This window comes from Cnephaeus nilssonii (genome assembly GCF_951640355.1).
Source record: "Cnephaeus nilssonii genome assembly, chromosome: Y".
NCBI lineage: Eukaryota > Metazoa > Chordata > Mammalia > Chiroptera > Vespertilionidae > Cnephaeus > Cnephaeus nilssonii.
In genome coordinates this window covers 8,371,795-8,383,798 of record NC_137096.1, presented here as the reverse complement: position 1 = coordinate 8,383,798, position 12,004 = coordinate 8,371,795, and the positions used below count along the sequence as shown (strand labels likewise).

At 46.0% G+C, this 12,004-nt stretch overlaps 1 protein-coding gene across 1 annotated transcript; it reads right to left on the bottom strand.

The window, feature by feature from the left end:
* Positions 1–1,115: 1,115 nt before the first annotated feature.
* LOC307096514 (claudin-34-like) lies at positions 1,116–1,850 on the bottom strand (the record flags this gene model as incomplete). The annotated part of the gene is made up of 1 exon (XM_079766174.1): positions 1,116–1,850. The coding sequence occupies one exon, from the start codon at positions 1,848–1,850 to the stop codon at positions 1,116–1,118; it is 735 nt and encodes a 244-aa protein (XP_079622300.1).
* Between the last annotated feature and the right edge of the window lie 10,154 nt (positions 1,851–12,004).

The window sequence follows — 12,004 nt, the reverse complement described above, 5'->3', positions numbered from 1 at the left end:
CATTTGGGAAAATTGGCTGTACAGGTGGAGTGGAGAGATGTTAGGGCCATGGCATAGAAGGTCTGGTTGGTTGTTTGTAGTAGCAGTTTGAGAGGGAGCTGTGAGAATCTGAGCAACGCTCATTTTCACACAATAGGTATATAACCTTTATTATCTATACTGATAATAGGAAAATATGTAAATTGACCGTACCACGGAGATGCCCACAGCCAATCAGAGATGAGCATGCAAATTAACCAGGGAAAGATGGCTGGGCTTGTGGGCAGAGGGCACGGCCACAGGCATCGAGCGGCTGGGAGCAGGGCGGGATGCCCGCCCTTTCTCTGTAGTGCCTCGGGGGGCATTCCAGCTCCTAGGAAGCTGAGGGCCTATGCACGCATGTGCTGAGCAGCCTGGGGCAGGGTAAGATGCCAAGCGGCCGTTGTCCCGGGGACGCCACTGGATTGGCTGGTCCTGTCAGCCCTGCCTGGGGGTGGCTGGAGTTCACAGTCCTCTTGGTTTGTGCAGCCCCTGGACTGGAAGTGGAAACCAAGAGTTTGCGGAGCACAAGGAATTCTGGGAATCGTAGGTCTTTTGGCTGGCGCATTGCGGGATCTCCAAAACACTAGAGCAAAGTGAGCCTCGAGCAAGTTACTGTTGTGGGTAGGGGATGGAGGGAAAGCAAAGGTGAGAGGCATAAGTAAAGTCACAGTGTTGAGGAAATATTAAAGGGAAGATATCCTGTGACTTCTAGGAAATCTCCATAATTGGACCAAATGAAAATAAAAAGGAAAGGACCTCTATTATGCTGTGATCACCAAACCAAACTGGGTTGGCGTCTCAGAAAATCCGCTCATATGATTTCAAAGACAGTCAGAAATTCCGGAATTGGAGAGGGCTCCCCTGAAGGTTCCCAGATTGGAGAGGGTGCAGGTGGGCTGAGTGACCCACTCCTTGTGCACAAATCTTTGTTCACCGAGCCCCCAATAATTAAGACAGGTGGACAGTGGTGTTTTTTTTTGTGTTTTTTTTTTTTAATGGAAGTTCATTAACCAATCAAGGATCTCAATTTGGACATAAACAAATGACCACTTTCTGCTCAAAATGGCCTTTTCTATGGTCGTGAGTCCTTACAACTATTTCCTAGAGCATCCTGATAATACTTTACCCCGATGAACTGGGCATTGTGGATTTACAAAGCTTTGAAACTGGGAATTATTCATTTCTGAGACCTGGGGGTACACATGGCTGTTGGGGGGAAGCTGGTAAGAGAGGGTAAACAGCCCACTCAGCAGCATCAGGATGGCAGCCAGAACCGCCACAGGGAAGGTGCTGCCCATCTCCTGCTTGTTGGGCCTGAAGGGGATGTGGAAGGATGGCGGGAAGCATATGCCCTCTTCATTCATCACAGAGTGGTAGTTCCAGATCACAGCTATGAAGATAAATGCGCCAGCTATGATGCTCAGGAAACTGGAATTGAAGAACAAATGCCAGGTGTTTTTCTTCTGAAGATGAGCCAAGCATACTTTCTGCAGGCCCATGACCGTGAGAACTTTCCCCAAGAGAGCCAGGAGGTTGGCAGCCAGCAGCAGGTGCTGAGCGATTCGAATACTGATTGGCACGTAGGTGTCACTGTAGGTGTAGCGATGACATGCTATGGCTCTGCTCTGGAGGCTGTTGGACTGGTAAGTGCAGACCTTCCACATCCCTACACAAGCCAGCCCCGGGGAGGGGGCGGAGCTGTTCCCCATGTACCAAACCTGCCACTCCGCCAGGCCCATGCAGGTCATGGAGAAGATCCATCCTGTGGTGGTGACAATGAAAACCACTACTTGGCAGTTGGCACTGTGGACCAGAGTGTTCATGGCCATGTATCCCGGGAAACTGCAAACCAATAGAGAGGGTCATGAGGGTGGGACAAACCGTCCTGGAACTGCCCCCTGGGGATGAGCAGGGCTATATTGGAGAGGGAAATGCTATATTCCTGAATGGAGATACTTGACCCGCATACTCGGCTGGTGAAGGGTCCTTGGGCAAGTTTTACTAAAAGCCTTAAAATATGCAGACTTTCACCCTGCAGCATACCTACCTGGTTAGAGCGTCTTCTCAACAGGCCAAAATGGCTACATGGATCCCTGGTCAGTGCACATACAATAAGCCAGCAATGATTGCAACAGTCAGTGGAACACCAAGTCAATGTTCCCCCCTCCCTCCTTCCCTCCCTCTCACTCTTCTTCATCTTCTCTCTCTCTTCCCACTCCCTGTCTCAAAAATCAACAAAAATACATTCAAACTTTCAAACAGGCAGTTGCACATATGGGCATTTATTGAAAGACCCAATTAAGATTGGCGACAAATATTTTACAATAGAGATGGGCATCACAGCGCTGTGTGACATTGAACAATGGGAAACCATGTCAAGGCCAACAGTAGCGTTTGGTGAAATAATGTATGCTACAACCATACAGTGGAGCTCCATACCAAACTTACAAGTGCAGCCCAGTTGCACTTGGTGTGATCTTTGTTGTCTGGCCCTTCTCACCTCGCATAATGTTTTCAAGGTTCATCTGTATTGTAGCTTCTGGGAGCAGATCAGTCCTTTCAATGGCAGAGCAGTCTTCATTGTATGGATGTACTACAGTTTGTTTATCCCTTGTCAGTTTGGGGACATTTAGATCCATTTTAAGTTTTGGCTCTTACAAATTCCGTTACGTTGAAGATTAATGGCTAAAAGTCTGCATGGGTGTATTTTCTCATTTCTGGAGTGTAGATAGGTAGGAGTGAGACCTTGTGTGGTTCATGCTGTAACTGTATGTGTGTTTAACTTTGAACAAAGTACTAATCTGTCTTTCTAAGTGGCTGCCCTGTTGCAGTGAATGTAGGAACTGCCTGTTGGTAGTTTCATACATTCTCACCAGCTGTATATTCAGATTCTAATTTCTCCACACTTTCTCCAACATTTAGCAGTTTTCATTGCACAATGGAATATTAGGGGCCTATCAAAAAGAAGGATCTCTTAGCCTTTGAGACAGCATGGAGGGACCTGGAAAGTATCATGCTAAGCAAACTTAGTCAGAGAAAGACAAGTATCCCATGATCTCACTCTAATGTGAAACCTCATGAATAAAATAAACTGATGTACAGAGTGGATCCAGAGACATGGAAGCATGTATAGAGGGAAGTGTCTTGGAAGAAAGGCAAGTGAAAGTGGTGGTTGGGAGGTAATTAACTAAGGACCTTGTATGCATATGCAGAACCTATGAACGCAGACATAGGGTGTTGAAGCCCTGGGGTGTGGGACAGGATGTGCTGGAGGGGGTTGATTGGGGGGGCAGGAATGGGACAGGTGTAATCTTTCAACAATAAAGATTTTTAAAAAAACATTGATGAACAATATAGATCCAGAGACATGGAAGCATAGTACAGAATGCTAAATCTAGAAAGGGATGGTGTGCGCGTGTGTGTGTGTGTGTGTGTGTGTGTGTGTGTGTGTGTGTAGAGGGTTTGGGCGATGGGATGAAATTAACCATAGAATGTATATGCATAACCCATGGATATAGGCAATAGTTCAGTGAATGCCTGGGCAGGATGCAGGGTTTAGGGAGTTAATGGGACAAGGAAAGGGGACATCTATAATACTTTCAAACACAAAGAGAAACTTAAAAATAAAATAAAATGTAATGTGATCAAAGGGAAGATGTCCACAATATACCAAGTTCAAGCAGCATGTTACAAACTCGTACACACAATGGGATCAGAGAGATGGTGAATTTTAAAGCTATTAATATTGTGCAGAATCACATTCATATAGAAAATTGCACCAAATCTAAGTGTACAACTCAATGACCAGTCCAGGGGTAAATACACCTGTCACCATCGCTAGGCTTAAAAGAGATAATATCTCTGGTTTCTTGCTTCTCTTTAGTTTCCCACCTCAGCAGGTATCCCCAAACACCCTGGTTCCCTTCTGCCTGTTTCTGAAGACAGGAATTGTGCCCAGGGCATTCCTGTGTAAATGGCTTCCTTTGCTCCATGACCTGAGGCTATGATTTCAGAGAGAAAGTGAGAGGGGGAGAGAGAGATAGATGCATCAATGAAGAGAGAGAATTATGGATGGGCTGCCTTCTGAACATCCCCTGCTGGGGATCAAACCTGCAACCTGGGCATGTGCCGTGACTGGGAATTGAACCATGATCTCCTGGTTCATAGCCCCATGCTCAGCCACTGAAACACACTGACCAGGTTGATTGTTTAAATAATCTGTGGCTGTTTGAAACTTACTGTTATGTGTTATGAGTATAATTTTTTGAAATAAAAACAATAAAAAAACCTTAGGAAGCAATAGAGGATTAATTCTGATACACAAATATGCTGCAATACCTAGTATTAAAGTAATTAATTCCCTGTAGAACCCAGCAGACAATAGAGGAGAAGGGAATTCAGTATCATGAGAAAAGTTCATGGTGGGTTGAATTTAAAATGAAAATAAGATCCCTGGTTGATGTGGCTTAGCTGAGTGGTCATTGTCCTGTGCACCAAAAAGTTGCCGGTTTGATTTTCGATCACAACACATATCTGAGGTGCCAGCATAGTCCCTGTTAGGGTGCATGCAGGAAGCAGCTGACAGATGTTTCTATTCTCCCTCACCCTTCTTCTCTCTCTAAAATATCAATTAAAATTAATGATACAAAATTAAAAATAAATAAAATGAGGATAAGAGAATTATAAGAGTGTAGCAGGATCTTATTTTTGCCCATTCTGAAATACACTGGGAAGGTAAAACAAGATTGCATCTGCTGGGATTACCAGGGATATTTCTATATTTTAAGTTGGAGATAAATGGGGGCATGTAGAGCAATACAAGAATAGAAATGAACAAAGGGTGAACAGGAGTGGGCATCGAAGCCAGTGCATGGAGAGCTTTGAGAGGTGCGGGCTTTATTCTGAGGGGCCCCCAGTGGGAGGGACAGGAGGAGAGAATGCCCAAGCTGATAGCAGAAATTCTTTCTCATGGCCAGATAATCATGGAAGATGCCTTATTTATAAAGATCTTTCTTTCGGGCCAGAGAACCCTGAACAACTTGTGGAAGGAACACTTGAAATGGCATGGTGGGCCTGGTTGGTGTGTCTCAGTTGTTGATAGTCAACCTCTGAACCAGGAGGTCAAGGTTCAATTCCTGGTCAGTTGGATACTCTATTCTCAGAAGGAGTGGTACAGTAGGCAGCCAATCCGTGTTTTTCATCATTGATGTTTATTCTCCCTCTCCATGTCCCTTCCTCTCTGTCTCTGAAATCAATAAAAACATGTTCTTAAACTAGACAAGTCTTACATAAAGGATGAACAATTAAAGTGGCCTACCTTCACCTCTCTGCAGGACTGCTGATGACAGTTAACCTGTTCACAGAGCAAATAAATGGATTACAGAGACACCCCCACACCACAAGAAATCTCAGGACTCTCTTAACTAGGGTAAAAAATAAAGCACAATGGTTACCCAGCCAATACAGAAGGCAGGAGGAGGACGGCTCAGAGGTACAAATGGTAGCAACTGCCAGGCTATAACAGAGATGAGGAAACCAAACATTCTTATGTTTCCATGGCTTCCAGGGCTGGCCTGCAGGCCTATGACAATAGGCTCCTTAAAGGGCCAGAGTCACTGAACAGGTCTTCAAGAGTTGAAGTCTTTCTACTGTAGAAATATCCTTTTTAAGGTCTTAGACCAAATAGTCACTGTAATCCATCCAAGTCTTAAGTAGAAACCCTGGAAGAAGAGCCACGGAATTGGGGAGCAAGTGTTATGATAGGTAGCCAGGGCCAGGGCAAGGGGGCGAGGGGGCGTGCGATACCGGATCAGTCCTTGGACCAGGAACCTGGGGTGAAACTGACTTGGGTCCTGGCTGTCACTGGACTCTGCTTCCAGTTGGACCTTACTGTCTCCCTGGAAGAGTTCCTGCTAGGAAATTACACGGGTCAAGTGAGCTGGGGATGGAGGTGGGCGGGAGAAGAAAGGGCCAAAGGGGGTGGCAAACAGGGAGAACAAGGAAGAGAAAGGGCAAAGTGACTCCTGAGTCAGGAAACAGTCAGCTCACTGGGTGGGCACTGTGACAGGCACCTGCTGGTGTCCCTGAGCCCAGGCGCTGCCTCTGCTGGGTCTCCCTCCTCAAGTGCTCTCACAGGGACCCCACAGAGGCCCGACACTGTCCCACACTGACCCCCAACCCAAAGGCCACATGGCAGCCTCTAGCTCCTGGGCACCTTGGAAGGATTCCCAGGGAGGAGGAAGAATGGGAGAAATATCACCGCCCTCAGGCGCCCTCGCTTTGTGCTGCCCTGATGGGAAATGCACAGGGCACATTCTCTTGCCTTATTCCTGTGAAAAAAATAATTAAGTGAGAACCTTCAACAGTCATTCCCAAAGAGCCCTTGACAAGGGCTAGGAACTCTTTTCCCAGATTCCCCAGAGCACACCCCGCCATGGTGGCCGCCTCACCTGCTGTGTCTGAACCCTTATGACCTGTCCACTTGCTCTCTGTTGACAGTGAAGGCAAAGAGGGGTCAAGAGACAGCTTTCCACAGCCCCAAAGGTTCAATCATTCTCCTTTTGGACCAGCAGGAGGCAGGCGCACTTCCCTCAGCAGGGTATCATGTTCCAGAAACTGGTCCTTATCAGAAGCATGTCTCCCAAGAGCTTCCTTTTTCAAATAACCACAGGTTTGACTCACTTAAATAACACACGTCCTGTTTCAAACTTATATGTCCTGTCAGTCTGTTAACAAGGCCTACTTCGGGGACAGATTTCATGGTGGGAAACATGGTGTTTACCTAGGAACCATATCCCAGCCTTCCAGACCTGCAAGGAGAATGGGTAAGACTTGACTGCAGGCCAGCCCTGAAAATCCCATGGAACCCAAAGGCTCCTTTCAAACCCCTGGGATGGGGGCCAGGGACTCTCACTCAATGCGGAGGCTGTGACTTCCTCCCAGTTCTAAAGACATTGTGCAAATCACAGCAGACAGAGAAGGGGCATCTACCACTTTACATTTGCTCTATCAGAGAGAAGAGGGAAGAATCCCTTGCCCATAGCCAAAGGATCCAATGAATATTCTGGGGTCCACAGGCAATGTCTTTGGAACACATGTTTAAATAACTGATATACTTATGCTCAAGGGGAAATTTTGTCACACACTCTGCTCTCAGAGACTTAGGTATTCTTTGAGAAGAAAGTCATTTCACGTCAGCCCTTGGATTTCTCTGCTGTAGCTCTCACATTAAAGTGAGTCTGTCTCAATTTAAACCTATTAATGACCTCCCCCAGTTAATTGTTGACTTTTAAGTCAGTCATTTGAAACTTCTGAGGTGCTGTGAGCAATGAAACAGAGGGTGTGGGTAAAGTGTATGTTATGGCCCCGCAGTACTTGACTAGATATATTAGAAGCACTTCTCACATGAAAGATATCTAGTTAATATGGCCTGAAAGAAGCCATCAGTAAGAGAGTGAGCTGAAGTTGTCTTTCCTGAAATGCCTATAAACATGATTTTGGATTGTAATGACATGAGGATGTTAGTAGAGGAGCGGGGGGGGGGTGGGGTAGGGAGCAACTTACCGAGGAAGTGAGTTGGACCACCCATGAAGCATGGAAGAGAAAATTGTTGTGGTTGTTGTTTTTTTTTCACACAGGGTATACCTATGGAGTGCGGTTCTGAGGGCAGTTACCTAGATTTGTAGAAACAAGACCTATGCTGACTCGGAATCCAGTTAAGCTTTAAGAGATAGGTAGCAATTTTAAACACAGGACAATTGGCTCATTTTATTCAGCAAACCAAAATCTTTTTACGAAAATAGCAAAGAAGGTGTGGAAGGGGGAATGCTTTCCATTGAGCCTTAAGAGGCAGCCTGAACATCTTATGCAATAAAAGAAATAAAATTGTACAATTATTTTTGTAAATATATTATTATTTATTTCAGAGAGGTGTGGGGAGGGAGAGAGAGAGAGAAACATCAATGATGAGAGAGAATCATTGATAGGCTGCCTCCTATATGCCCCCACTGGGCATCCAGCTCAAATCCCGGTTATGTGCCCTTGACCAGAATAGAACCTGGTACCTTTCAGTCCGCAGTCCGATGCTATATCCACTGAGCCGAACCAGCTAGGGCTGTACAATTATTTTTAAAGCTTTAAAAATTCTAATAAGAGTTTGATTATAAGAACAAAAGATTGTTAACGTTAAAAGTGTACTGTCATTTTGCAGGGAAATGTCCTTTTTTAGACACTACTTTTGAAGTGTATAAGGATGAAGAAATGTGATGTCTGGGGTTTGCTTTAGGTCTTCAGAGAAAGAAAAATAGATGAAAAGAAGGGAAGGAAGGAGAGAGAAAATGATTATGGCAGAATCGTAATAACTTCTGAGTCTGGTAATGGAAGGCGGATTCCTTCCACTATTTTGCTTTTGCACATTTGGGAAAATTGCCTGTACAGGTGGAGTGGAGAGGTGTTAGGGCCATGGCATAGAAGGTCTGGTTGGTTGTTTGTAGTGGCAGTTTGAGAGGGAGCTGTGAGAATCCGAGCAACTCTCATTTTCACACAATAGGTATATAACCTTGATTATCTGTACTAATAATAGAAAAATATGTAAATTGACCGTACCACGGAGATGCCCACAGCCAATCAGAGATGAGCATGCAAATTAACCAGAGAAAGATGGCCGGGTCTGTGGGCAGAGGGCACGGCCACAGGCATCGAGCGGCTGGGAGCAGGGCGGGATGCCCGCCCTTTCTCTGTAGTGCCTCGGGGGGCATTCCAGCTCCTAGGAAGCTGAGGGCCTATGCACGCATGTGCTGAGCAGCCTGGGGCAGGGTAAGATGCCAAGCGGCCGTGGTCCCGGGGTCGCCACTGGATTGGTTGGTCCTGTCAGCCCTGCCTGGGGGTGGCTGGAGTTCACAGTCCTCTTGGTTTGTGCAGCCCCTGGACTGGAAGTGGAAACCAAGAGTTTGCGGAGCACCAGGAATTCTGGGAATCGTAGGTCTGTTGGCTGGCACATTGCGGGATCTCCAAAACACTAGAGCAAAGTGAGCCTCGAGCAAGTTACTGTTGTGGGTAGGGGATGGAGGGAAAGCAAAGGTAAGAGGCATAAGTAAAGTCACAGTGTTGAGGAAATATTAAAGGGCAACTATCCTGTGACTTCTAGGAAATCTCCACAATTGGACCAAAGGGAAATAAAAAGGAAAGGACCTCTATTATGCTGTGATCACCAAACCAAACTGGGTTGGGGTCTCAGAAAATCCGCTCATATGATTTCAAAGACAGACAGAAATCCCGGGATTGGAGAGGGCTCCCTTGAAGGTTCCCAGATTGGAGAGGGTGCAGGTGGGCTGAGGGACCCACTCCTTGTGCACAAATCTTTGTGCACCGAACCCCCAATAATTAAGACATGTGGACAGTGGTGTGTTTTTTTTTTTCATTTTTTTTTATGGAAGTTCATTAACCAATCAAGGATCTCAATTTGGACATAAACAAATGACCACTTTCTGCTCAAAATGGCCTTTTCTATGGTCGTGAGTCCTTGCAACTATTTCCTAGAGCATCCTGATAATACTTTACCCCGATAAACTGGGCATTGTGAATTTACAAAGCTTTGAAACTGGGAATTTCTCATTTCTGAGACCTGGGGGTACACTTGGCTGTTGGGGGCAAGCTGGTAAGAGAGGGTAAACAGCCCACTCAGCAGCATCAGGATGGCTGCCAGAACCGCCATGGGGACGGTGCTGCCCATCTCCTGCTTGTTGGGCCTGAAGGGGATGTGGAAGGATGGCGGGAAGCATATGCCCTCTTCATTCATCACAGAGTGGTAGTTCCAGATCACAGCCATGAAGATAAATGTGCCAGCTATGATGCTCAGGACACTGCAAGCGAAGAACAGATGGCAGGTGTTTTTCTTCTGAAGATGAGCCAAGCATGCTTTCTGCAGGCCCATGACCTTGAGCACTTTCCCCAATAGAGCCAGGAGGTTGGCAGCCAGCAGTAGGTGCTGAGCGATTCGAATACTTATTGGCACGTAGGTGTCACTGCAGGTGTAGCGATGACATGCTATGGCTCTGCTCTGGAGGCTGTTGGACTGGTAAGTGCAGACCTTCCACATCCCTACACAGGCCAGCCCCGGGGAGGGGGCGGAGCTGTTGTCCATGTACCAAACCCGCCACTCCGCCAGGCCCATGCAGGTCATGGAGAAGATCCATCCTGTGGTGGTGACAATGAAACCCACTACTTGGCAGTTGGCACTGTGGACCAGCGTGTTCATGGCCATGTATCCCGGGAAACTGCAAACCAATATAGAGGGTCATGAGGGTGGGACAAACCATCCTGGAACTGCCCCCTGGGGATGAGCAGGGCTATATTGGAGAGGGAAATGCTATATTCCTGAATGGAGACACTTGACCCGCATACTCGGCTGGCGAAGGGTCCTTGGGCAATTTTTACTAAAAGCCTTAAAATATGCAGACTTTCACCCTGCAGCATACCTACCTGGTTAGAGCGTCTTCTCAACAGGCCAAAATGGCTACATGGATCCCTGGTCAGTGCACATACAATAAGCCAGCAATGATTGCATCAGTCAGTGGAACACCAAGTCAATGTTCCTCCCTCCCTCCTTCCCTCCCTCCCACTCTTCTTCATCTTCTCTCTCTCTTCCCACTCCCTGTCTCAAAAATCAACAAAAATACATTCAAACTTTCAAACAGGCAGTTGCACGTATGGGCATTTGTTGAAAGACCCAATTAAGATTGGCGACAAATATTTTACAATAGAGATGGGCATCACAGCACTGTGTGACATTGAACAATGGGAAACCATGTCAAGGCCAACAGTAGCATTTGGTGAAATTATGTATGCTACAACCATACAGTGGAGCTCCATACCAAACTTACAAGTGCAGCCCCGTTGCACTTGGTGTGATCTTTGGTGTCTGGCCCTTCTCACCTCGCATAATGTTTTCAAGGTTCATCTGTATTTTAGCTTCTGGGAGCAGATCAGTCCTTTCAATGGCAGAGCCATCTTCATTGTATGGATGTACTACAGTTTGTTTATCCCTTGTCAGTTAGGGGACATTTAGATCCATTTTAAGTTTTGGCTCTTACAAATTCCGTTACGGTGAAGATTAGTGTCTAAAAGTCTGCATGGGTGTATTTTCTCATTTCTGGAGTGTAGATAGGTGGGAGTGAGACCTTGCATGGTTCATGCTGTAACTCTATGTGTTTAACTTTGAACAAAGTACTAAGCTGTCTTTCTTAGCGGCTGCCCTTTTGCAGTGAATGTAGGAACTGCCTGTTGGTAGTTTCATACATTCTCACCAGCTATATATTCAGATTCTAATTTCTCCACACCTTCTGCAACATTTAGCAGTTTTTCATTGCACAATGGAATATTAGGGGCCTATCAAAAAGAAGGATCTCTTAGCCTTTGAGACAGCATGGAGGGACCTGGAAAGTATCATGCTAAGCAAACTTAGTCAGAGAAAGACAAGTATCCCATGATCTCACTCTAATGTGAAATCTCATGAATAAAATAAACTGATGTACAGAGTGGATCCAGAGACATGGAAACATGGATAGAGGGAAGAGTCTTTGAAGAAAGTCAAGGGAAAGTGGTGGTTGGGAGGTAATTAACTAAGGACCTTGTATGCATATGCAGAACCTATGAACACAGACATAGGGTGCTGAAGCCCTGGGGTGTGGGACAGGATGTGCTGGAGAGGGTTGATTGGGGGGGCAGGAATGGGACAGGTGTAATCTTTCAACAATAAAGATTTTAAAAAAAAACATTGATGAACAATATAGATCCAGAGATATGGAAGCATAGAATAGAATGCTAAATCTCTGACGGATGATGTGTGTGTGTGTGTGTGTGTGTGTGTGTGTGTGTGTGTGTGTGTGAGTGTGTGTGTGAGTGTGTGTGTAGAGGGGTGGGGCAATGGGATGAGATTAACCATAGAATGTATATGCATAACCCATTGATATAGGCAATAGTTCAG